Here is a 24,049-nt window from a genome sequence, read left to right on the forward strand (position 1 = left end):
TTGCGGCTGCGTTGTAAATTACGTAGCCGAACGGAAAATACTGAAACGGTGCGAGAAATTGAGTAAGATTCGCATATTAAGCTATAATGAGCACGCTGGATGTCCTTAAATAAAGAGCAAGTTTTTATTGAAGAAAAATGTTGTTCGCTGATTGAATTTATAGGAATGGTTACAGAGAGACTTTATATTTTCATAATGATTTGAGTTAATTGTCTTTGTCACTGAGTATTCAGGATTCTATCTTGTTAAAGTGATATGATACCTCTATAGAATCAAGGAATAGAATGTTTTGAATATGAAATTATAGAATCATTTCCCTAAAAGAGTTGTATTATTTTCTAATGAAAAGGATCTTCATACACTCTTGTATCGAATGTTTATACCGTATGCAGTAACAGAATTGTAACGATAAAACAATAGTAGTGTCCATCACCCAAGGTCTATATGTTTCTACTGTCGAACAATTCGACGGCTCAGATCATTGGAACCATTGGCAGGTTGTACTGATTGCTACCTTCCTTGTAGTTAATTCATATTTAGTAGATGCAAACTCAATAAATTAGAAAGCAAATTATGATCATAAAACGTTATTTTCAGACTCTTCAGTGTTGTATCGAAAAGCGCTCCCTCCCGTCCGTTTTGTTTCTGCATTGCTTAGGACAAAGCACAGTTACAACTACAATCAGGCACCGGACAAACGCTATGTCTCATAAACCATTCTGAGGCATGAGCAGCGTGTGTTCCATGATAGCATCGAAGACAAAATGAGAACCAAGTCCCGAAATTATTTTTTCGCTTACTGTCGTTCAGATTCTGGTTGGGAATGCTGGTAGGTTTATTTTGTGGAACATCCTGATCACTCAAAGCTAATCCACAGACGGAACATTTTGGAAAAGGTTGACGGCAATGAGGACACGTGTGGCTAGAATTTTTTGGATTTGTAAGCTTTCTGGTCTTTGTAAGTGTAGAAACAGATTGCTCGGATTGTGTGCTGTCCTTTTGGTGAACAAGTGACTTTTTGCAATAATTGCAACTGATATACAAAGAAGGTTTTGGTGCTATCTTCATCACCTGTCCATTCTGATCACGCGAAAGTTCAGTCCTTCCTAAGTCAAATTTGACCCTCTCCCGGTACAACCTCCACCGATTGAACAATTCCCTGTAACTTTCAATCCATCCATCTGCTCTCCAATCCGTAAACTTCTTTGGTACAACGTAGGAGGCGAGTAGCGCTGCCGTTTGTACATCATTCGAGTGGTTTACGAAATTCTGCAATAATTCGATACCCAAAGGTGTTAACCCTGTTAAAATAATCCCTTCCGGATCTCCTGATTGAACAGTGGTACGACACAAATCTTCCAAATAATTACTCAAATCTTCATCCGGTAAAAACCTTAGGGCTATTCCTAGTCTGTCTCTAAGGGAAAGGGAAACTTCATCGAGTACGTCTCTCCAATCAGAATTGCTAACATATGCAAAGATAGCACGAAGATATGGATCTTCCAGTTCCGTACTTAAGTTACGAGACATTTCTTTCCAAAGAGAATCACTTCCCAGTTGATTCAAGCCTTGTGAGGTAATGTATCCTGCAACTGCTGTGGAAATGGTTTTTTCTAATTCACCTCCCATAGCTAAAATACGAACAACGTTTTCAATTTTTCCATGAAATAACGCTAAGCCAGCAGCTTTTACGTGTTCGTTTGCCCCAATGAATGATTCTATATCTTGATCTAGCCTAACTTTCGTATAGCCGAGTCCACAAGCTAAAAGAACGAGCTGTCGTAAAGGTCGTTTTGTTGGTATTGGAGTCAATATGTCAAGATCAAAGTTTGAAATAATAGTTTCTGCAGCTTTTAAGAACTTTTTCTCGAAAAGTCGGCTGTGTTTAGCGTCAAAAACGTCAGCAATATTCGTCAATTCTGTGTCCATAAACCAAATTCCAAGAGCTCCTTGATATGTCAGATCAATATCAATCGAACAATTGTAACGCCCATCACTGTATAAAGAGTGGGATAGTTCAACCCACTTCCAAACGTCTTTTAAATAAAAGTCCGAAATTATGTCGTAGTTTTTCGAGCAGTCAAAGCGATAACCCTGCTGAGCTCTCTCCAGCATAAGGTTTAAGATGTCAGTTCTTATGACTCGATAAGAGGGCAGTAGATCATCGTTTTGAGCAGATTCTTCCGAAATAATTGATATTTTTTCCAGACTGTTTTCTATGCTTGTAGAAGAATAAGAAGTAGTCTCAGAAAACGCAATATCGTCTTTATGATCATCCTCAACTTCAGCTGATTGAACAACTGAATAGGGAGTATCTAAAGGATAGAGAGTTTCTTTATATGAGGAAATTAATCGGTTTTTCGCACTAAAAGACATAGGGAGGAATTCATTTTGAATAGAGAAAAGTTTCGGTGAAGAATCGACAACAGCGAGTAACTGAGGAGAACTAGACGAGGACGGATAATAATAGTCAAACCCGGAACATGTTGTATTATCTTTCATGTTAATAAATTTCTCAAAGGTAAGGAGTAACGAATTGTCTATTTCAGGTTCATCGGTAAGTGGATCATCTTGAACACGGCACGGAGATAGCTGTCGAACAGAAATCGAATTATTAGAAAGGCAAGACAGCTGTCCTAGCTTTTCAAAAGAGAACCTAGCTTGGAAATAAGGATTCTTCTTTGTTTCACCTGGATTAGGGTTTAGCTCCATTATTTGAGCATTAGCACCAGGAACCAGAAATCGGCGATCGTAAATAGCGATATGTCCATCATACGAATTAGCAGCAAAGTAGTTTCCAGATAATGGATCTATGGTAATGTTTTGATAACAGGGCGTTTCTATTGAGGATTCAGCCTCTAATTGTTTACGAGTGTCCACAATATGAATTGAGCGTGTAGTTGACCCAGCGAATAGCAAAAAAGGATTTTTATCGTAACAAACAGAAGCGATTCCTTCCATAGCAAATCCTTGTTGATTAGGTTCCTGGCTAGTATTATGAAGTAAAGTTCGTACATCCCAAATTTTTAATGATAAATCATTCTTGGATTTTGCATAGGCGGCTGCAAGACTCCCAACACCAGAAAACGATATGCTTTTACAAGCTCTCGCATGCTTTGGGGTAACTACTGCAGAGAACTCTGGATGCTTTTCAGACAATAATGATAAATTACCAGTTGACGAACCAGCGCAGAGTATCTCACTGCTTCCTGGAAATGAATCCAAACATTTAATACCCTTTTGCGACTTCCAAAATGAATGCGTCTTCCAGCGTAATTTAGGAGTCGTTTTCAGTGAAACGTATCGGATTTCATCGGCCTCTTCATTAACCCAAAAATAGAACCCGTTTTTCTTTTTACTTCTTTGTAACATTATTTAATAATTGATATACTATTGATGAATTGTATGCTTTTCCAAAAGATCCACAACACGAAGTTTTCCACTTAACTCTTATTTTGCCATTGTGATGGAGGATGCAATCTTGTTCACAACATGATGACTAAATCAATTTCAAAAGTTTCATCCAGAATTTTCGTATTCGTATATTTCAATTTTAATATTAAAAGAATTGACCATATTTAATGATCAACATGAGCCTGTATACAGTTTGAATGTTAAAATCTGAGAGTAAAATCCAAGACGCTTTTAATGGTAATCTGAAGAGCTCCACCGCATTAGTTCATTAGAAAGTATCTTAAAGCTGGATTTCAAAGAATTGAAAGTCTCCCACAAAAGCATTAATCGAAAAAGATTCATTTTCTTCTCATATGCATAATATGATATTTTCCTATGTTTTTACGATATCACCAAAAATAGCATGATATTAAAATTTGGAACGCGTTTCTGACCATAACTATAAACATACAAGCAATTAAACAATTTGTTTAAAAGAGGCTGGAAATGTTGAAAACTCGACAGCGCACCAACACCAAAAGCTCCTATTTATGATCATCAACTACTTAATCCTTTGTACTTAAACGGCAAGACAAGAATACACAGAACCAAGTGCTGGGTTCAATCCACATTTAGCTTCTTTTCAAAATTATCAAAGGCATCTATGTTTCTTATATCTTCTTCTTCGTTCACAATTCCTGTGTTTTACTGTTTCTACACTTTGTAAACATAACCAGTGACATTGTTACTTGTGGATGAAAATATTAAGGAAATTTATTCAAAATAGAAGAACTTCTTGATTTTACGAGAAGAGTGAAAAGAGAGCTTTTTCTCATTAAAGCAAGCAAAGTAGTATGGGAAAAGTTAAAGGACCAGGACTTGCTATTGTAAAGAAAAAAATCCGTGATAATGAGCGTTTGCTGAAGAAGGTAAGGGACCCAATTTTTTCACAACGGCACTAGGATCATTTTAAGAACCATCTATTGATTTTTTTTTTCCGATATTTATAAATATCAATACTAATTTTTTTAATGTAGGAGCATTTACCCGCAAATGTCCGAGTAGAACATGAACGTGCCTTAGCTGCTTTGCAAGACCAGCTTCAGGTAATTCAGTTGGAACATAAAAAGCTCAAGTATTACGAAAGATATAAAAAAATACGATTTTTCGGTACGTGATAAGCTTATAAGAATGGTCTTACTAACATTCATACAAGAACGTAAAAAGGCTGAAAGGCATATTAAGCAATTGGAAAAGCGCCTTGGTGATTCATCCGTCAATGTTTCTGAAAAAGACAAGGTGAAAGAGAAGCTTCATAAGTATAGGGTTGATCTTAAGTATATCAAGGTAGAACGGCTTCCTTATAAAAAGGTTCTTTTCATGACAGTTACTAATTCGCAATTGTTAGGAATATCCTCCTCTTGTTAAATATGTCTCATTGTATGCAGAAGGAAACGTAGAAGCCACTGAAGAGACAAGGAAGAAAATTTGGCGCGAAATGGAAGAGCGCCTCTTGTCTGGTAAAAAGCACAATCTTGGGCCTTCTGGTGCGAACAATATACCCGTGAAAAAGAAACAAACATCCGAAGAAGAATTAAACGACGAGTTTTTTGAGAAATGAAAAAATTACGATCCAATTAGGGGAAACGGAGAACGGTTTTGGATATACTGCGAATATTTTAGGTTATTATTAGGGATAGTCGGATTCATGCATGCAAAATTTAATATTGTTTAAATCAATTGTCTTCTATGAGACGCTAATGTCATTTTTTCTGCTTGCTGAAACTATAGCTTTTAGACACTGGGTGAAGCAAATACCACATATACGCTTCATCAAGGATATGAAATACACTATGGATTCTTTTGGTCTAATAATGTTTTTATAGTTGTTGTAACTTTTGTTGAAACTGTCTATCCATTTTTTGATTTTTTTTTTATAAGAATTAACGGTTTTTTTTAACAATTTTGAAGATAATGTTTTGTATTATATTATTATTCTACCGAGGTGCATTCTAAAGCCGGTCGTTTTCCTGAAAGAGGCTGCCGTCGTCGCATAAATTATTAAAGTAGGGTAAGCGTACATGAGAAGTCCTTCAGAAATATATCTTTTGGAGAAAATAAAAACATGAAACACCATTCATACAATAATGTGATTACTTTAAGTTTATTACTTTTTCTGCTTATGATCTATAATCATCCAACCAATTTTCTTTCTTCACGGGCCAACGCAGTGTGTAGACCTACCCTTTACACTTCACCCAATTTTGACGGCTTAGTCTTGTGTCAAAATGGCTGAAGGCACTGGCCAGAGGCCGTTAACGCCTTTGTCACAAGCATTTTTATCAACAAATACCCTCTCTCCTGCCTCTTCTCCTTTAGGATTTCATTCCGATATGACTTCGCTTCGCAAAAAAAGAGGAAATTTGTTTCCTAAATTGGAAGAGTTGAATGGAAACCCAGAAGAAGAACAACGTGGAATGAACATGTCTTCAAATCCTAACTATTTTGAATTACGATGGGGTCAAGATCGTTCAGGCTTTCCTGGATCCACCGTTAGCACTCCTGGTATCGGTGGACCGGTCCAGTATTCTCATATGGGCGCAGAAGATTCCATACCGGAAGGTGCTACCACTGCTTTACCTACTTCTTTGCAACAAATGCTGGATCCTGAGACCATGGGAAATTCCAATGATTCCTTAAAGACACGCCGTACCAGATTACAGGCTGCTTGGAAGGAAGCCAGCAACTCTGCTGGTCTATCTCTACAGGCAACCACTCCTTATGATGTATTGAACAATTCTGGTCCTGCGACTACGTCTGTTTTGTCTTCTACAACTCGCCCATTAGAGGGAATGCTTTCCTATAATGATAATGTTAATTCTCATAACTCCTCCGCTGCAAATGCTCCAGGTGCAAAAAATTTGAGCAGCTCCCAGGTATTGCCTTCTGCTCCGGAAGCCGAAGAAGAAACAATCCCTACTGCTATAGTTATAAAAAACATCCCTTTTTCTCTCAAGAAAGAAGTTTTATTCAAGGTGTTTACAGCCTTAGACATTCCTCGTCCTTACGCTTTCAACTACCATTTCGATAATGGTGTTTTCCGCGGACTTGCTTTTGCGAACTTTCACACTCCCGAGGAAGCAAAGACTGTCGTTCAAGTTTTAAATGGTTATGAGATTACTGGACGACGTCTTCGCGTCGAATGGAAACGTCAACTTCCTCCCGCTGAGCGCGAGCGTGTAGAACGTGGTAAACAGGAGAAACGAGCCGTTGAAGAACGTAAACAGCAATTGAAGCTCCCTTTTTCTGTGGCTAATCTTGGCGTTGGGATAGATTTTGATTTGAATGATCCAGCCGTTTTGAATGTTTACTCACATATCCTCTTATTTTATCATCGTACGGATAATCCCCCTGATCTTGTATTTGACGGCTCTACTGGTCATGATGAGCGTCGTGTAGCAGCACTCTTGGCTTCTCGTTTGAATTTGAACTATTCTGTAACAGGTGATGCCGACTCAAAACAAGTTGTCATCACTTCTACAAACCACCAAGTACCTGGATTCCATTCGTCTAGCGCTAATCAATCTCCAGCAATGTCCAACGCACATGCTGCTAGTGAGTTAGGGTCATCATCAGTCGGGATGAATAACATTCCTAGTTTATCTTCTTCAGCAACGCTACAGAATTCTATGGCATCCTCTGGTATATTCGATAATAACCCTTTTTCTGGATCCACATTATCTTCCAATCTTTCTAGTCTAAGAAGACCTGCACCTTCATTGCACCTTGCTGACAGCATACGGTCATTGCGTGGAATTTCGGATGTGAAGCCATACTCCGATATTCGTAGCATGCCTGCAACCCCTTTGGAACTTTCCTCTCAATTTTTAAATATGAATGTATCTTCCCCATTGGAACGTGATTTGGGGACTTCTTCCGGTGCCTTAAACGGCAATAGCTCTGATTATTTTAGCAACGCACAGTCATCTTCGGCCGGTGTAGTCGGGTCAAAGCCTCAATCAAAAAATGATCATTAAAGCTTTTTCCATCAGTCATCTCTGAGTGAATTCATGCTGTGTAATTTAATTATTGCATCTCAGATTAATGTCTTTTTAGAAATTAAGAATGGATAACTTGATGTCTAACGACTTGATTTTACGATATGAATCCACGGGATTTAAAAAAAAAAGAAGATCATGCCTTTTTACTTATGAATTACATGGCAAATTTATGTATTTAAAATTGAAGCTTGGCGTTTGCTTTATCTGCACTTGTGAATGATACTGACGGGGGAAGATGATTGTTTTACTGATTTTGACGAATTTTTTTTGAATGTCCGCATAGGATATAATAACGGCTTGTATTTGCTTTAATTCCCGTTTCTTTATTTGTACAACTTACGTAAATTTTGAAGCAAAAATTAGTGGATTTTCTGGCTTCTATTTCTTTTGTGTGTTGCTATAATCTACAGTTTTTAGGCGAGACGTTGTGATGAATAAATGAGCCACAAGAATCGCTCACAAAAGGGAATGAATATTGTAATTGTATGTCTCGCATTTTCTTACATCTAATTGAGCATGCTATTTACATTAGAAATTGGTATTTAATCGACAGGAATATATAATTCTCTTCTATTATGGATTGATTTGATAAGAAAATTTAGTTATATTCCAAGGTTATAGGTTTGAGATGATGTTTTTTATTTTGAAAAGAAATTACTGAGGCTTTTGTGATGAATGGGTTGTCAATTTTTAATTTTTAGATATTGTTATAAAAAGAATACAAGATATTTTTGCACTGAATGGAATTTGTTTATGAAGAATTCATAGGATTTTTTTTTTTTCTTGAAAAACAAGTAATTTCATATACCTTTGTCTGAAGTGATTATGACATTCATAATTATGAATCCTTACTCCTAAAGAAAAAGATAAATAAAAACAAAAAGGAACAGAAAGTCAATTCAGCGCGAATGGATCGGAGATTTGTGTCCCAGCACACTGGTTCATTCTGGTATTTTCTTATCGCTACCCTAATTTTAGCTGAGATGTTTTGTAAAACCGTTAAATTATATTTTCGTAATGAAGAACTCAAGAACGCAAGTAGCGGTACGGTACCACAATTTTCTTTCAGATTTCATTTGAAAGAAAACGACGGCGATAGAAAACATCGCTAGTTAGCGAGTGTACTTTACTTCATCTACAATCTTATATTACTTTCATTTAGACTACATCTAAATAAACTTATATAAAGTAAAAATCAGACTATGAATTCATTTCCAATACACTTAAGAATTTGCTACTGGTAATATTACCTCTTGATCCCGGCTTTTATTTACTACCGTAATTTAATTTCATTCGAAATCTCCGATACGGATACTTACGGGAGTTACGCAAATCGGATGAGAGTAAATGCTACAAATTTCTCTTCGGTATTCGCTGTCTAATGATTGGTTCAACTTCCACCTCCAGATCTCCACCTCAATCGGCGGTACTTTCTAGAATTTACAGCAGTCACGCTATATAAAGTCGGCTCAAGCACCATTTTTCCATCGCATATATCCAGGAATATTGCTTGTAAGCAAGAAAAAAAATTATTTAGTGTCAGTCTGTAAGGGGCTTTGGCAAACAAAACATACCTATAAATTGGAACAGCGTGCTTTTTCAAAGCCATTTGTCTTCTTGGAATCATTTATCAAGGAATTATCTCAATACCGAAAATATTTGCATTATCAGCATTTTTACTCTCCTCAATTAGTTTTTTATAATTTTTGACTTCATTTTACATTACTATTTTTGTTAACCATGGTTAATTTTCTCACTTCTAATTTGATGCGTCCATTACGTATCGCTGGACGCCGTATTCCTGGTCGCTTTGCTGTTTCTCAAGCTCGCTTTTACGCCAAGGATTTGAAGTTCGGTGTAGATGCACGCGCTTCTCTCCTTTCTGGTGTCGACACTTTGGCTAGTGCCGTTTCTGTTACTTTGGGTCCCAAAGGTCGTAACGTCTTGATTGACCAAGCATTTGGCTCTCCAAAAATCACTAAGGATGGTGTTACCGTTGCTAGAAGTGTTAGTTTGAAGGACAAGTTTGAAAACCTTGGTGCTCGTCTGGTACAAGATGTTGCCAGCAAGACCAACGAAGTAGCCGGTGACGGTACCACTACTGCTACTGTGTTAGCTCGTGCTATCTTCTCTGAAACCGTTCGTAACGTTGCCGCAGGTTGCAACCCCATGGATCTTCGTCGTGGTATTCAGCTCGCTGTGGATAATGTTGTGGAATTCCTCCAGGCTAACAAACGTGATATTACCACTGCTGAGGAAATTTCTCAAGTCGCTACCATTTCTGCTAATGGTGACAAGCACATTGGTGAATTGCTCTCCAAGGCCATGGAACGCGTCGGCAAGGAAGGCGTTATCACAGTCAAGGAGGGTCGTACTATCAGTGATGAACTCGAAGTAACTGAAGGTATGAAGTTCGACCGCGGCTACATTTCTCCTTACTTTATGACCGACGTCAAGTCTCAAAAGGTTGAATTTGAAAACCCCTTGCTTCTTTTGTCCGAGAAGAAGATTTCTGCTGTTCAAGACATTTTGCCCGCTCTTGAACTTTCTGCTCAACAACGTCGCCCTCTTGTCATCATTGCTGAGGATGTCGACGGTGAAGCTCTCGCTGCTTGCATTTTGAACAAGCTTCGTGGTCAACTTCAGGTTGTCGCCATTAAGGCTCCTGGCTTCGGTGATAACCGCCGTAACATGCTTGGTGACTTGGCTGTCTTAACTGACAGTGCTGTCTTTAATGACGAAATTGATGTTTCTATTGAGAAGGCTCAACCTCATCACTTCGGTAGCTGCGGTTCCATTACCGTCACCAAGGAAGACACCATTATTATGAAGGGTGCTGGTGATCACATCAACGTTAATGAGCGTTGTGAACAGCTCCGTAGTGTTTTGGCCGATCCTAGCCTCAGCGAATATGAAAAGGAAAAATTACAAGAACGTTTAGCTAAAATGAGTGGTGGTATTGCTGTTATTAAGGTTGGTGGCTCTTCCGAAGTTGAGGTTAATGAGAAGAAGGATCGCATCATTGATGCTTTGAACGCTGTCAAGGCTGCCGTTTCCGAGGGTGTTCTCCCTGGTGCTGGTACTTCTTTCGTTAAGGCTAGTCTTCGTTTGAATGAAATCACACCCGCTAACTTTGATCAAAAGTTGGGTGTGGATATTGTTCGTAAGGCTATTACCAGACCCGCTCAAACTATCCTTGAGAACGCCGGTTTAGAAGGCAATTTGATTGTCGGAAAGCTTAAGGAGTCATACGGAAAAGAATTCAACATTGGTTATGATATTGCTGAAGATCGCTTCGTTGACTTGAACGAAATCGGTGTTCTTGACCCTTTGAAGGTTGTCCGCACCGGTTTGGTTGATGCTAGTGGTGTCGCCTCCTTAATGGGTACTACCGAATGTGCCGTTGTTGATGCCCCTGAGGATTCTAAGCCTGCCATGGGTGGTGGACCTGGTGCCATGGGTGGCATGCCCGGAATGATGTAGAGCTCTTAAGAGTTTCTGTTTGCATCTTCGACTTAATTTTTTTCTTCGGAATTAAAATTTCATTTAATCTCGTCCGCATATTTAATAATTAATCTTGGACAATCTGATGATAAAGTTTGCTCAACGACGCAACGATTTATGATTTGAGAAAAGTCTCATTGAATAATGATGCCGAGTATGTGTGTTCCTTTTGGAAATTTTTTCTAATTTTAAAGAGTGGTTAATGATTTTCTGTTTTTTGTTAATGAACGGCATTCATTCATTACATTTAAGCCAGTTAATGCGTTTCTCATTGATTGGCAGAGAATCTATTTACTCATTCATTCTGTAATATATGATTCTTTCTTTTATAAATGGTATTCGATAGTGATTTACGTCGATTTCCTTGAATATGGGTTTAACCAGTGACTTATGGAAATCGCTTTGCTTTTTTGTTTGATTTGGAAACGAATAAAGAATAGCCCCTTGCTAATTGTTTTGGCTATCCTATGAAAATGTTTTAGTATGCTAATATATATACAGTACCTGAAAGTGATGAAACATATACGGATTATTAATATATCCGAGAGCGCATAAAACTCATGTGGATAATGCCGTTGCCTTCCTTCTGATTCAGGTCTGTATATATTATGGTTATTAGAACATATTATAGGATAGTCAGGATAGCTAGCGAAAGTGCGATTCTTACTGTTCCATTTCTAAACAAGAAAGTCTGAGGGTTTTCGTAGGTTTATGTAGTAGTGTATTTTCGTAGATGTGAAAGTGTTAAGAGTAGCTTGTAGCCTTACTAGTAGTTTTCATGAAAGTTTATTGCTCGTATGAGGAATTTTGCTAAATGGTTAGGAGTTGATGGTTATTACTTTGAAGATGAGAATGCTAAAACTGGATTATTGGGATATGTCATGTTTACAACAAGCCTTTGTAGGCAGCTGACATTCTTTACGATTTGCTTTTCAAATTTCAAGCAACAGTTGTTCTTCACAAACCAAAGTTCTATCTATAGCTTACAAAGTGAGAGCTACCGGTTGCGGCTTATTAATTTTCGGTCCCGTGTGTCGAAAGAAAATAGTAAAGAATAATATTACGAAACGCATAGACGTTATTGACTAATAAGGATGCCTGGTAATGAGTGTTGTATGCTATGTTCTCAGCGTGACCTTTTATAAATTCATTCATTCTTAGAATGGACTTATAGTTCAATTTCACAAAACCTTTCATGATTATAAATTATTAAATTGGAGCTTCTTTAACAAGAAGTTTGTGCACGCTCGATTGCGATGCAAGCAATTCAATACCTAGTTTTCGCCCAGTTCATTTCTGTTAATGAACAGTGTAGTGCTTCACTGATGACAACTATTTAACATAGTAAATTCGACCTTCATTAAAATATAAAAATAACAATATCCCCTTTAAACATGTACATTAGGTATTTGCGACAAAACTGTTTGAATATAATCTTACCGGATCCACAAACGAAACCACACAAATTTGAGATTATACGTCCTCAACTTTTGTTCCACAAAACACAGATGAGAGCAAGGAACCCCAATTGCTTCTTTGTATTATCTCGTTAAATTCGTAATATACAAAATCTGGCATCTCAGACCATTGGACTTTGCGAGTACTAGAGCACAATTCGAAAAGATAATTGTTGCGTGCAGGCTCTTCTTCTCTGTTCAACTTTCAAGGAAAGGAAAAGGGTATGTTTCCAATCATAAACGAATGCTGTTTCCTTTTCGTAGCAACTTACAAGTGCTTATCTCGGTTCTTCCTTTATGTCTGGTGCATTCGGCTCCTCGTCCATTCTAACATCCTCAGGAAATTCCTGCATAGCATCCGTATTCTTTAACTCATTACTAGTAATCCAGTTTGGTTGAGTAAGGCAATACTTCTCAGGAGGCAACCTCAGGCCATAAGCTGGTTGGATTTGAGGCAGGGGCTTTCTATTTCGTTCGGTAGATAATTCTAGCAAAAATTCTTTGGGAGGAGGACCCGTAAAAGAATGATTCACTTGCGATGCAACTGCCAAACGAACGTCTTCGACCGAAATAGGAACACCGGTCCCACGAGCATGTTCAGCATAAACCTGAGAATCTTGAACCAATTGCTGTGTATAGCGATGGGCAAATGTCAATAATTGCAAGGGGACCGTTTGGGAATAGGCTGGAACTCCCAGAGAACTCATAATCAAATGAATGAGTCGCACATCTTTGGGACCTTTAATAGGTTCATCTATCACAGGAGGAGAGCTCATAGCTGTAACTAGAAATCACTTAAAGCCTGAAAATAGCTTTTCTATGAACGACCGAATATCTGAGACTTGGTGTTTGGTTTAAGTTAACAAAAGTCTTTAGGTGCAGGAATATTACGCATTCTAAAGAAATGCACAATTGATAAAACGAGCATTAACGAGGATAAAGATTTGCGTCTCTGATGCTAAATTATTTGCCTTATGAAAAAAGAGTAAAAAAAGAGTCATGGGAGCTAGCTGTTCACGAAAGGCAGGTCGTTTGTAAAAAGCCAACAGCCGTGAAAGTTGCAAATAAGAGACGAAATTGTTGGAACCGGAGGTGGACAACTACATATACAAAGACATTTCAGAAAGGATCGGTGAAACAGCCAGAAGAAAATAGTAAGATTACAAGGAATGAAATAAATGAAAGACCAAAATGTACATGAATTTTATTTTTACAATCCAAAAGGAAAGGAAAAAGAAATCCGTAAAAAGGTTCAATGCAAGGTTTAATAAGAAAGGGAAGAGTGATATGAAACACCGAAACATGTAAGAAAGGGTAAATACAGGATAAAAACAATCCAAACCTAATTAATAAATCGCAGAAACCAAAAAAATCCAAAAGAAAATAACCTAGACTCATGTTTGTTCATGATCATATAAGGCCAGAGTAGAAAAAATATATCACATCGTAAAGGAGGTAGAAACGACTTTCAAAGCAAGGGAAATAGAAGAATGGAAAAAGGAAAAACGTAAGGATACAGTGAAAGACGACAGTAATATAAAATAGCCAAGATGGTATGGTATAATAGCAAAGGCGGCCGGGCAGGGTAGGGCCAGGTTGGACACATCACTGAAGACGACGATTTATATTCAGGTAACCTTTTCCGAGACACGACATTTCAATGTGGCCAGTTTCGAATTCTTTAAAGCGATACTCCCTGCCGAACAGTGCCTTTACATCACGAAGAAAAGTTACCAATTCAGACGTGATGTTCAACTGTCCGATCACAATGGAATTTACATCTTCGGAAGATAGAAGCATACCAGTAAGGATGGATGGTTGAGTGTATTGATCGAGACAGCCACCTGATTCAATGGACTCCAGCAATTTTTGAGCGCATAAAGAGCCCACATCTTCAGGCGTTTGACCAGCTTCGCCGCACTGCTGGGCAGCGTATGAGCAGCCTTTATTTGTTTCTGCAACTAGTGTAAGGCCGAATCCTGGACTATTACCGCATTCATCTCCTCGGCGTACATCTGTATAAATGAAAATATCCGGCAAGAAGGGATTTAAGACGCCACGAGCTGCTTCTACCAGTCGATTTGCAAGTACTGGTGCAACACGAGTCGAGGAAGCAATGCCACGGATCCGAAACACGCGTCCAGATTCTGAAATTCGAATTGGCGGTAAAGACACTTTTGTAATAGGACACAAAAAGTTGACCTCACCACCGCCATTAGGAAGAGAGCCGCGCTTCAAAATACGCAATTCCATTTCGTCACCCACTTGGAATCGTTTTTGTAGAAAAGGAAGCACGCTTGTGCGGAGTATATCTACGCCTACATCTTCATTGTTCGACGTAACACCCGTTAAAGTCAAAGAGGTAGGTGTTTTTGCAAAAAGACATAACAACAGGATTGGCTCCAAGAAGTAACCAATCCCTCTTGTTTCAGGACAAGCATGTTCCACACGTCCACCTACTATATTACCAGGACGGTATATGAAAGAAGTACCTGTGTAAGAAATTTCAATAACAGATCCGTTTGTCAGCTTTTCGAGAAGTCTGAGAAACGATATTTGATAATCTTTTAAACCAGGATCTGCTTCATTTGGATATATTCCCTCCACTCTTATAGGTGTTCCAGAAAGTGTTGCAAGGACGAGTCGATGTGTCAAATACTCACATCCCTTGAATCTTCTCATTTGGGTACCAGACATCTCGATCTTCTATACTTTTACAACACGCAAAGTCTCGAAATAAATAAAAAAGCGATTTCCGAGACTCTGAATTGACAATTCCTTCGTTCGAAATTTTGTTCTTGTCAAGTATCAGTGTTGTCTCCAAAACACAGAGAACTTTGTGACCTGGGCCGTTGTCATGGCGACTTGGAATGTAAACAAACCATTCATTCAAAAATAAAGAAACGAATATTGTCATTGTTTGAAAAGAGAAGAGAAAAAGCGCATTGTTTTAAAAAGAAAAGAGTTATGTATGCATACATCCATAGAATTATCTTCTTTTTGTAAGGTATGCCGTAAGCAAGCATTCAATACAAAATCTCTTTGCCTTCTATTTTTCTACGGCCCCAAACTATTTTTCTATTCTCTTCTTGGAGATAAATTGGAGATGAAACTATAACAATTCACTCAAGAACTCACTTCTAATTATTGGATCTTTACTCAGACAAGTTTATTTCTTTTGTTTGTTTTTATTGTTCTTCCTGGCCGCCACACACTACTTTTTATTATCGTACGCTGTGGGGGACAGGGCAGAGTTTCAATGCTTTATGTGGGAAAGCATAATGCAAGAAAAAAGTATCAAGAGGACCTTTCTTTTATGTTGTGTTAGAAAATACAATTCGTTTTACTGTTTCTTTTAGCTACTCAAAAGTATATTGGAACGCTGTTTTTGTAATCTCGTTCAAGCACAAGTTGGAAGCAAGAAACTTAGATTCCTGTTGACTTGGTTGAATCAATATCAATATCAATTGTAATAAATGAGCTAGACATACTTTTTCAATGAATCCGAATCATTAAAAGAAAGAAAAAGAAGACATTTCATTGAAAGATGGACTTCTAAGACTATACCAGAAAGGGGAAAAAAGAAAAAGAAAAAACCTTTCTGACTAGAAGACGTAAACAAAGGCATACATATATTCACATGTGGAAGATCATCTTAAGCTACAGGGGCGGCGTTAGAACGAGAAGTGGAATCATTTGAATATTGGGGGTATTGGTTTCGTCGAAAACGGTTAAAAGAGCCTCCCCGGCCACGGCCACCACCGCGATGAGGACCTCGGCCACGGTTACGTTGGTTATTGCCATACGGAGGGCGGTTATTTAAAGAGCGTTTTTGATATCCTCGATTCAACGCTTCTTCTTGGGGAATCTCATTAGTGGGCTGATACCAATCAGGTGACATGGAATCCATTGCTTGCTGCATCTGTTGTTGTTCAACAGCTTGAAACTGAGTAGGGTAAATAGTAGAGGGATCAGTAGTACCATCATTTGCTTCAACATTTTCAACAGGCACTTGGGCCTCAGTATTAGCAGGAACAGAGGTTTCATTAAAAGTAGCGGGTTCTTGGAAGTGCTGTCCTTCGATTTCGCTTTCATTGAGAAATTGTATTCCACGGTTCAAAGGTCGAGTAGTCTGGTGAGCATGTTCATCTGTCAAAAGAGCATTTTCTTGGCCTTCATTGTCAACAACATCGCTGATTTTTGATGCAGCCTGCTCTTCAGCTTCTTCATGATCTTCTTGCTTTTCAGCAGCAGCGGGAGTACTAAAGAATTCATCACTTTTTGCGGTGATTAATTTGTAAGGGACTTCAGTCTCATCAATATACTCTTCTGAAGACGAACTAAGATTAGCAACAGCCTTTTCAGAGTTTTCTGAACCCTCATAAACATGGATAAGTAGCTTTTCAACGGCTGTGTTAAATGCTTGATCATCAGAAGGATGAACACAGTTATGACTAGCAAAACGAAGGAATCGAACAAGGGTAGACACTTGTTTCTGGGCGCTCTTAAAGCCTTCTTCATATTTGGCTTCCAATTGTTTTTGCTCTTTTTCTCTTTTTAAGGAGACTTCTTGACGCTTTTTCTTTTCATCGCGAGAACGAGAAGAATTGATTTGACTTAAAAGCTCTTCCAACTCATGCAAAGTTGTCAAAACGGCATCTTTACCACGGAGAGCGTTTTTTTGGTCAGCATTTAAAGATTGGGGATCCTTGGCGGCCTGCTCTTCAAGTTTTATAATTTTTTGCTATTTCATGTTAGAAAAGCCCGAAAAACCCTTATTCCTGGCACAATATTTATACCTTCTTTTTGGAAAAGTTCCGAATTCTCTTGCACAGATGTTCTACAATTACACCCCCAATTTCTCCTTCTGGGGAGCTAGATAACTCGTTTTCAGTCTTTGAAACTGCTTTTTGGTTTGCCATTTCTTTTCGGATAAGTGTTTTGACGTTCGTACTATTTGGTTCTTGACACCTTTCGTTTGATCATTAACACTACAGTAAGGGTACCTCACGCTGAAACAAACGCTCACAACGCGTATTGAGCTGGAAATTACATTCTTCTTCTTTCTGTTTTCTCTTTAATTTTTTTAAAAAAACTATTTAGTTTTCCTCCGTTACATTTTTCTTCATTTGGCGAAAACCTGAGAGCGAGAAGCGCTATTCCAAGCCAAACTACATTAAGATAATTTCCTTCAAATTTTCTCTCTTGGTATTATTCTAATCTCTTTTCTTTTTTTTTTTGGTAAAATCAAATATGAAATTCTTCTCTCCTTCGATAGCGAGTGCTTCGAATCTCAAAACACGATTTTTTCCTTTCTGCTTTCCAATTTCGAAGTTCAGTACCTCCAGTTTTAACTCCTCGTATGTAGGAAAACAATCAATTGTTCTTCCTAAAGACGTTCAAGTCCAGCTGCGAAAGCAAATTGTGGAGGTCTCCGGACCAAATGGTCGATTGGAAGCGAAATTTCCTAAATATCTTCGCTTAAAGCAAGATAATGACTCTATACGAATTGAACTTGCTTCTAAATCCAAGGATGATTTATCCAAAAAGCAGCTGGCCATGTGGGGAACAACCCGTGCTTTGCTTGGAAACAATGTGAAAGGAGTGAGTGAGCCTTGGCAATCTTTGGTCAAACTTGTGGGTGTTGGTTATCGAGCTTCTATTGAAGGAAATAATATACTTTTAAAGGTGGGGTATGCAAATGCTGTTTCAGTACAAATACCATCAGATGTTCAAGTCGAAAATCCTTCTCCTACAAGTTTGGTACTAAGCGGGATTGATAAACAAAAGGTAACCCAGCTTGCTTCTAAAATTCGCTCGTTTAAGAAGCCTGAACCATACAAAGGTAAGGGTATCTATGTTGATGGCGAGAGTATTCAGCTCAAGTCCAAGAGAAATATTTCATAAGCATGAGCCCGAAAGAAAATTTCAGAGGAGATCTGATATTTTTGCTACATCCTTGAAAATAACTCCGCTGGTGAATGGATTTATTAGCGAATCATCCTACAAATTCGATTCACTTTTCTATGTCTCGTTCTTCTAATTACCTTCATTTTACTTACATTTCAATTCTCTTCCCCTAAATTTCTTTAGCATACAACAAATATTGATCCATTGAGATTTTTCAGTTTTCCTTGCAAACTTGATTCTTCAATGTACTACAAATAATATCATTGACAATGGGCTACTCCATCTTATGTCTCATTTCTCAATAGTTTCGGAACTTCCAGCATTGTTACGTATTTTCCAGCGTTTCATCATGAGTTCTTGCAATCTTTTGCCTTGAGGTCGAGGATGCTCTTTCTCGTATAAATAATATCCGTAAATGCCAATCGCCATTCCAAATAAAGGATCCATCCGTCTAAGACAGAAATTTTGTTAGCATTTCCATTCTCTCATCTTTTTTTTTCTTCTTACTTCGAAATCAGATATGCCTGCGACATTTTGACATGTATATGCTTTTCTTTTTATTTTCAATCAAATACTTTCAAATTCTCTCGTATCCGGCCTTCAGCTTCTTCAGTCGATTGTCTTACGCTGTTTGTTTTTACTGTTTTTTGTTTCAATACGTCGATCAAAGGTTTATACGGTTAGAGAAAACGGCTATGGAATTCTTCTGCAATGCCGGGTCAAGAAAAGAAATAAATATCAAGCAAAAGCAAAAAAATAATTAAATAAACAAATAATAAGAAAGAAACAATAAAGTAAAAGGTTCGAAGGATGAAAAGTCGATAGAAAACCGAGTGTCCTACTTCAGCTTAGGCGAGCTTTTTTGTATAAGCAAAAGCCTAGCGAGGTTCGCAATTATGTGAGAGGTAATTTTATATAAAAGTCTAGTAGTACGAGTTTTCTACTCTCTTTTCAGAGCTTCTTCGTTACCCTACACTCCTCCTTCCAACTTGACAAAAGTAGACCTTACCACCAACAGCCAAGGCTCACTTACTTTTAACTAGTAACATCTAATTACATGTAGTGATATATTAAGGGAATAAATTTTTGGCAAGCAACTTAATTTGTCATGTCCGGATATAAAAAAGATACAAACTTTGGTAAACACGAATTATCTACGTTCACGAATCCTAAAAATCTTAACGAAGTATCTTCAAGGAAACTTTCAAGGACTATGTCAGATACATCCCGTTCTGATCCAGAGAAAAGCAATTTTTTGCTTAATATGTTAAGGCCTGATGTTGTGCAGAATCAAACACAACTTCATAGTCTGCCTGGTTTGAATCCTAGCTCAAATCCAAATGCCGTGGAAAAGCCAGTTGGTAGTCCACTCACAGCCCCCAAACAGCCTTTCTTCAACAGTTTCAATCCCTTTGACTTCTTAGAAGCGACAAGTCCTTTGTTGCAGCGTCAGTCACCCAACGCTACTGGTGCTAACTCAATTACAGATACAACTCGAAAAAAGGATGTACGATCCCCCTTGAGGCCTAAAAAACGACAAGATACGACCTTTTCGAGTTTTGAAAGAACTGGAGATTTTTTTAAGATAAAGGAAGCCGAAACGAAACCTGCATCTCCTCTACATCCTTCCTCCATTCCTGCAAAGGAAGAAAGAAGGGACCTGGAAGAGTATCATTTTTCTCAATTTACGGACGATAATAAGCTTCCTCATGAGGTTTACAGCATTGATCCACCTTTGGGTCGTTCGTTCACTCTTCCACCATCATGCGTATCTTCCCCGTTGTTGACTGATTCTTTCTACTCGATAGCGAAGGCGAACCTTCCGTATAGTTGCTTTTACGAACCGTTGACCTTGGCTGATAAAAAAAAGCAGTATGCTGCCTACGTTGATCAAAACCTTGACCGAGTATGCGTATCGAACGATGCTACCAAGAAGTTTTGTACATTGGGTTGCGAAAGCCAAGTTGTCTACCTGGGCTTTGGAGAAGATAAATCATCAAACGTTTATTTACTTGCTGTTGATTGCGATGGTAAAGCTTCAGTTTGGAATATAGATGACAGCGGATATGGTCCTATTGCTTCTTTAGTTTTAAGTATTCATCATCCTTTATTGAGAGGCTGCACCTGGGTGTCTCGGGATTCGAATTTAATTGGCTTTTTAGTGAAAAACAAATTTTATGTGATACAGGTTCCATTAATCAGGAACTATATGAAACTTAATTCAATCGAACTTATCGAGAATTCCTCAGTCTTGATTGTGGAGACTCCTTCTACCGTTGTTTCTTGCTCGTTATCTAAAGATAAAACCGTGCTAGCTTTGTTAGTCAAATCTAAAGTATATTTGTATCGAGTGGCTTTATCCATTGATGCGAATATAGAAAAACAGCTTCTTTCTGTTCCTTTCGCATTTATAGATTTATGTTTGCCGTCGCCTGCTGACTGTATCTTCTTTTTGTCTACAAGCAGGAAGGACGGTACATATCTAGATAGAGTACTGTGTATTTCATACAACCGAAACTCTACTCTATTCTTGTTTGATCTTGGATGTCGCCAAGTTACTCAAGAAATCAACTTGAAGAATGAAAATCGAAAATTCTCTCCGCACCTGCTAGGTGTTTCCAAAAATCATGACTTGATAATATCTGTGTCAGGGGACTATTTAGATATTTTCTCTTATCACGCTTCTTCACCTTCTTCTGACCTCGATCACTATAACTCTTCCTCTTTTATAATGGCAGCTCTCAATAGTGATTTTTTTGGCGAATCTGGCTATATTGGGGCTGTAATGTCTAAAACAATCTTAAACGACGGAATTTTGTACTCAAATCTGATTTCGGAAAATAACGATGAACTCAATTTACTCTTAGCCTTAACCAGCGGATATTATTTGTTAGCTATGGATGCTGATTGTTTTAGTAAAGAAGGGAAATCACTGAACTATCCAATTCCCGAACAGCCTATTTTAGCATCTGCATGTCTGGAAAAGGCCGACAAAGAGGCGAGCATTCCCAACTTGGAGAAACTTAAACTTCCGAATTCTGTTAAAGAAATAGAAACCGCAGTTTCCGAATATGCATCAAACATCCTAAACTCCTCTTCAACTTGGCACTTAGAATCTATGATTGAAGCAGTCACTCCGCAAAATGATGAAGTATTTAGTTTCGTCAACATGTTGCTAAAGAAAAGGGCAAACGAAAAACTGAAAGAGAGGTTACCGAATCAGATTGCGTCGTTAATAAAGCAGTCGCTTGGCTCACATCTAAATTCTACTATAAACACTCAATTGAAACAGACGGTGGATGAATGTATTCAAGAGCCATTGGACTCTTACGTACCCACTGCTTTTAAATGTGAAGAACCGGAATTACTCAAAAACTCGTTAGTAAAAATAAAGTCTCAAAATCAAGACAAGTCAATGGCTATGTCTGCTCTCGCTACACGTGTAAGCTCTATTTCAACGATTTTAGACAATAAGAACACTTACGATGGTAGTTCGTACCCGGTGAGCTCTAATGATATTTCAGACCGCCTTAATGATCTTTCAAAAATGATTGATGCTACGAAAAATGAAGAAGCTTTAATCTATTTCACGAAATTTCCAAACGTCTCTACGTTTCGAATGTTAAAAAGAATACCTGACTATGCTCTGGATGAATGTTCGTTTGTTCATTTATTGACGTTCATTTATACGTTATCAACCTTTGAATTTGAAGATGATGATCTCAAAAAGCTGTGCATACAATTAATGTCAAGGGCAACTTCTCGTCTGCGTGCTATGGAAGCGCCGCATTTAACTGAAAAGGTTAAAATTTTACCTGAACTTTTCCCTACAGTTGTCGACATTACATTGAAAAATGTTGAGACAATTTTAGCTCAGCAAATAGTCGTTGGCTATGAGACAAAGTACGAATTCTTAAAAACCTCTCTCAAATCTTTACAAAAAGAGCTGAGTGCTTTTTACGATGTTTCAGTTTGAGTATCGCGACGTTACTGGAACTCTCTGACATAACATCAAATGCTATTTGTTTATCTATATTAATTTCAGCTATACATTTTATTTTCTATAATGAGAATGTATTAGCAAAATAATAGACGACTAAACTTGACGAAATCGCCTTCCAGGATACTGAATCCGAAGGAAGTACTTTATATTGAAGACGACAATTAATTTGTATGTACACATACAAATGTGCATAAAAACATATACCAGTTTTGTCTTGTGTATTCTTTTAAAATATTAAAGAAAATTATTAGGAATTTCGAAGAACAGGTCTGAAGTATCTTTAAAGAAGGGAAATGAACTTTTGGCAAAAGGACAGTTAATATATGAACGAAAGTTTTCAATTCAAAGTACTTTCAGTGCTGCAACTGGATTTATGATGAATGGTACACCACTCGAAATTCCTGGCTTTTACTATGATTCAACACGTAATAGATACTTTCGTATCGCTTCACAAGGAATATCTACTCCATCTGCTAACGCGTATACAAGGGAACGGTTAAACCAAAATTATTCTCTAAAAAGGAACAGTTCCGAAGATGATGAAAAGCAAAGTATAAGCAAGAAGCATCATCGTAAATTATTACCCGGTATTAATAAGTACTTATTCAACCGGCAGTTATCTGGGACCCATGGAAATTTTATGAGTGCAGGATTGTTAGGTCAACGAGGTCGAAAAATCAAATTTTCCCCGTCTTTACAGGGTATCAGTCTACAAAAAATCCATTGGGTTCCAGGATTAGACAAATATTTATTTTCGTCTAATCGAGGTGATTTATTTATTTCATCTCTCTATTCAGCGAATGATTCAAATTTGTATGATTCATCTGTGTCATCGAATAATCAAATGATGGCACAGGAAGTGAATGTTGCTCGTCTTGGTTTATCACCGTCTCCTATAACATCTATTTCTTCGAACTTCGATACAAGTTTATTTTGGACCACTCTTGGCTCACAGTCAACTGAAAGCAAAGCTCATATGTGCAATTTTAATGTTTCCCAAAATTCTCCCGAGAATTATACTCAAGTATCCTTAAGATCGATGAAAACACCTCATTGCTCTGAGTTTATCAAAGGAACGGGGTTCGCAATAGGTGGTTCAAATAGAATCGCTGTCTTGAATGAAGAAGGTGTTTTCCGAAGAAATTTCCATTCCAAAGGTGATGTTTTTACTTTAAAAGCAATCGATCAAAATACTTTGGCAGCTGGATGCAGAAACAAATCAGTTTTAATGTATGATCTGAGAGGTCCTAGCAAAACCATATGTCAATTTTCTCATGATACGAGCGTATGTTCGACATCCCTTGTTGATTCTGCTGAACCAAAATTACTAGTAAGTGGTTTGGTTTCGTCAATCGCTTTATATGATCTACGGTTTGTAAGACATGACTCAAAGGTAAATCACTTGATGTCCTATAAGGGGCATTCTAATTTGGTGGAACGTAACTTGGCATTAATGTGTAATGAAAAAGGAACCATTTTTGGAGCGGCCGGTGATGATTCACACATTAGATTCTGGAGAATTGATTCCTCCGAGGTTATAGCAGACTTTAAGCCAGATGTTGGAGGAAATCATGTATTATATCGGGATGGAACTTGGCTGAAATCAAACGACACGGAGGGCTGGCTTCTACCTATAGACGACTGTGTACATTTTTATGAATCATGATTATTGATAAGTAGCGGAGAGTTTATTTGCAATGTTAAATATGATGGATCATATC

At 37.9% G+C, this 24,049-nt stretch overlaps 11 protein-coding genes across 11 annotated transcripts; 6 read left to right on the forward strand and 5 right to left on the reverse strand.

Moving 5' to 3' along the window:
* Positions 1-145: 145 nt before the first annotated feature.
* On the reverse strand, positions 146-3,482 carry SPOG_01809 (ubiquitin-protein ligase E3). The gene has a single exon (XM_013166913.1). It carries the CDS (start codon positions 3,370-3,372, stop codon positions 655-657), a length of 2,718 nt encoding a protein of 905 aa, XP_013022367.1. The 5' UTR covers positions 3,373-3,482; the 3' UTR covers positions 146-654.
* A 470-nt stretch (positions 3,483-3,952) lies between these two features.
* Positions 3,953-5,343, forward strand: SPOG_01810 (rRNA processing protein). The gene is made up of 4 exons (XM_013166914.1): positions 3,953-4,322; positions 4,431-4,563; positions 4,610-4,740; positions 4,802-5,343. Exons 1-4 carry the CDS (start codon positions 4,248-4,250, stop codon positions 5,012-5,014), a joined length of 552 nt encoding a protein of 183 aa, XP_013022368.1. The 5' UTR covers positions 3,953-4,247; the 3' UTR covers positions 5,015-5,343.
* A 277-nt stretch (positions 5,344-5,620) lies between these two features.
* SPOG_01811 (RNA-binding protein Cip2) lies at positions 5,621-8,251 on the forward strand. Its single transcript, XM_013166915.1, has one exon. It carries the CDS (start codon positions 5,682-5,684, stop codon positions 7,428-7,430), a length of 1,749 nt encoding a protein of 582 aa, XP_013022369.1. The 5' UTR covers positions 5,621-5,681; the 3' UTR covers positions 7,431-8,251.
* Positions 8,252-8,906: 655 nt separating this feature from the next.
* SPOG_01812 (hsp60-like protein) lies at positions 8,907-12,110 on the forward strand. Its single transcript, XM_013166916.1, has one exon. It carries the CDS (start codon positions 9,195-9,197, stop codon positions 10,935-10,937), a length of 1,743 nt encoding a protein of 580 aa, XP_013022370.1. The 5' UTR covers positions 8,907-9,194; the 3' UTR covers positions 10,938-12,110.
* Positions 12,111-12,693: 583 nt separating this feature from the next.
* On the reverse strand, positions 12,694-13,310 carry SPOG_01813 (SAGA complex/transcription initiation factor Taf9; the record flags this gene model as incomplete). The annotated part of the gene is made up of 2 exons (XM_013166917.1): positions 12,694-13,199; positions 13,307-13,310. The coding sequence occupies 2 exons, from the start codon at positions 13,308-13,310 to the stop codon at positions 12,694-12,696; spliced, it is 510 nt and encodes a 169-aa protein (XP_013022371.1).
* Positions 13,311-14,020: 710 nt separating this feature from the next.
* On the reverse strand, positions 14,021-15,112 carry SPOG_01814 (RNA 3'-terminal phosphate cyclase; the record flags this gene model as incomplete). Its single annotated transcript, XM_013166918.1, has 1 exon — positions 14,021-15,112. The coding sequence occupies one exon, from the start codon at positions 15,110-15,112 to the stop codon at positions 14,021-14,023; it is 1,092 nt and encodes a 363-aa protein (XP_013022372.1).
* Positions 15,113-15,733: 621 nt separating this feature from the next.
* On the reverse strand, positions 15,734-17,416 carry SPOG_01815 (uncharacterized protein). Its single transcript, XM_013166919.1, has 2 exons — positions 17,215-17,416; positions 15,734-17,159 (listed from the first exon to the last, which is right to left on the reverse strand). The coding sequence occupies exons 1-2, from the start codon at positions 17,335-17,337 to the stop codon at positions 16,071-16,073; spliced, it is 1,212 nt and encodes a 403-aa protein (XP_013022373.1). The 5' UTR covers positions 17,338-17,416; the 3' UTR covers positions 15,734-16,070.
* A 252-nt stretch (positions 17,417-17,668) lies between these two features.
* SPOG_01816 (ribosomal protein subunit L16) lies at positions 17,669-18,322 on the forward strand (the record flags this gene model as incomplete). Its single annotated transcript, XM_013166920.1, has 2 exons — positions 17,669-18,058; positions 18,104-18,322. 2 exons carry the CDS (start codon positions 17,669-17,671, stop codon positions 18,320-18,322), a joined length of 609 nt encoding a protein of 202 aa, XP_013022374.1.
* Positions 18,323-18,502: 180 nt separating this feature from the next.
* SPOG_01817 (non-classical export protein 1) lies at positions 18,503-19,070 on the reverse strand. The gene is made up of 2 exons (XM_013166921.1): positions 18,833-19,070; positions 18,503-18,776 (listed from the first exon to the last, which is right to left on the reverse strand). Exons 1-2 carry the CDS (start codon positions 18,856-18,858, stop codon positions 18,617-18,619), a joined length of 186 nt encoding a protein of 61 aa, XP_013022375.1. The 5' UTR covers positions 18,859-19,070; the 3' UTR covers positions 18,503-18,616.
* A 363-nt stretch (positions 19,071-19,433) lies between these two features.
* On the forward strand, positions 19,434-22,301 carry SPOG_01818 (uncharacterized protein; the record flags this gene model as incomplete). Its single annotated transcript, XM_013166922.1, has 1 exon — positions 19,434-22,301. One exon carries the CDS (start codon positions 19,434-19,436, stop codon positions 22,299-22,301), a length of 2,868 nt encoding a protein of 955 aa, XP_013022376.1.
* Positions 22,302-22,704: 403 nt separating this feature from the next.
* SPOG_01819 (WDR21 family WD repeat protein) lies at positions 22,705-23,994 on the forward strand (the record flags this gene model as incomplete). Its single annotated transcript, XM_013166923.1, has 1 exon — positions 22,705-23,994. The coding sequence occupies one exon, from the start codon at positions 22,705-22,707 to the stop codon at positions 23,992-23,994; it is 1,290 nt and encodes a 429-aa protein (XP_013022377.1).
* Positions 23,995-24,049: the final 55 nt, after the last annotated feature.

This window comes from Schizosaccharomyces cryophilus (assembly GCF_000004155.1).
Source record: "Schizosaccharomyces cryophilus OY26 unplaced genomic scaffold supercont4.2, whole genome shotgun sequence".
Lineage (NCBI taxonomy): Eukaryota > Fungi > Ascomycota > Schizosaccharomycetes > Schizosaccharomycetales > Schizosaccharomycetaceae > Schizosaccharomyces > Schizosaccharomyces cryophilus.

Excerpts from the sequence above, each read along its gene's own strand:
- SPOG_01815 (XM_013166919.1), bottom strand. The coding sequence starts at position 17,337 with ATGGCAAACCAAAAAGCAGTTTCAAAGACTGAAAACGAGTTATCTAGC. Across the intron at positions 17,160-17,214 it reads GGAACTTTTCCAAAAAGAAG|CAAAAAATTATAAAACTTGA; the intron begins GTATAAATATTG and ends AACATGAAATAG.
- SPOG_01810 (XM_013166914.1), top strand. The coding sequence starts at position 4,248 with ATGGGAAAAGTTAAAGGACCAGGACTTGCTATTGTAAAGAAAAAAATC. Across the intron at positions 4,323-4,430 it reads ATGAGCGTTTGCTGAAGAAG|GAGCATTTACCCGCAAATGT; the intron begins GTAAGGGACCCA and ends TTTTTAATGTAG. Across the intron at positions 4,564-4,609 it reads TAAAAAAATACGATTTTTCG|AACGTAAAAAGGCTGAAAGG; the intron begins GTACGTGATAAG and ends CATTCATACAAG.
- SPOG_01812 (XM_013166916.1), top strand. The coding sequence starts at position 9,195 with ATGGTTAATTTTCTCACTTCTAATTTGATGCGTCCATTACGTATCGCT.
- SPOG_01809 (XM_013166913.1), bottom strand. The coding sequence starts at position 3,372 with ATGTTACAAAGAAGTAAAAAGAAAAACGGGTTCTATTTTTGGGTTAAT.
- SPOG_01817 (XM_013166921.1), bottom strand. The coding sequence starts at position 18,858 with ATGTCGCAGGCATATCTGATTTCGAA. Across the intron at positions 18,777-18,832 it reads CAGGCATATCTGATTTCGAA|ACGGATGGATCCTTTATTTG; the intron begins GTAAGAAGAAAA and ends TTTCTGTCTTAG.
- SPOG_01811 (XM_013166915.1), top strand. The coding sequence starts at position 5,682 with ATGGCTGAAGGCACTGGCCAGAGGCCGTTAACGCCTTTGTCACAAGCA.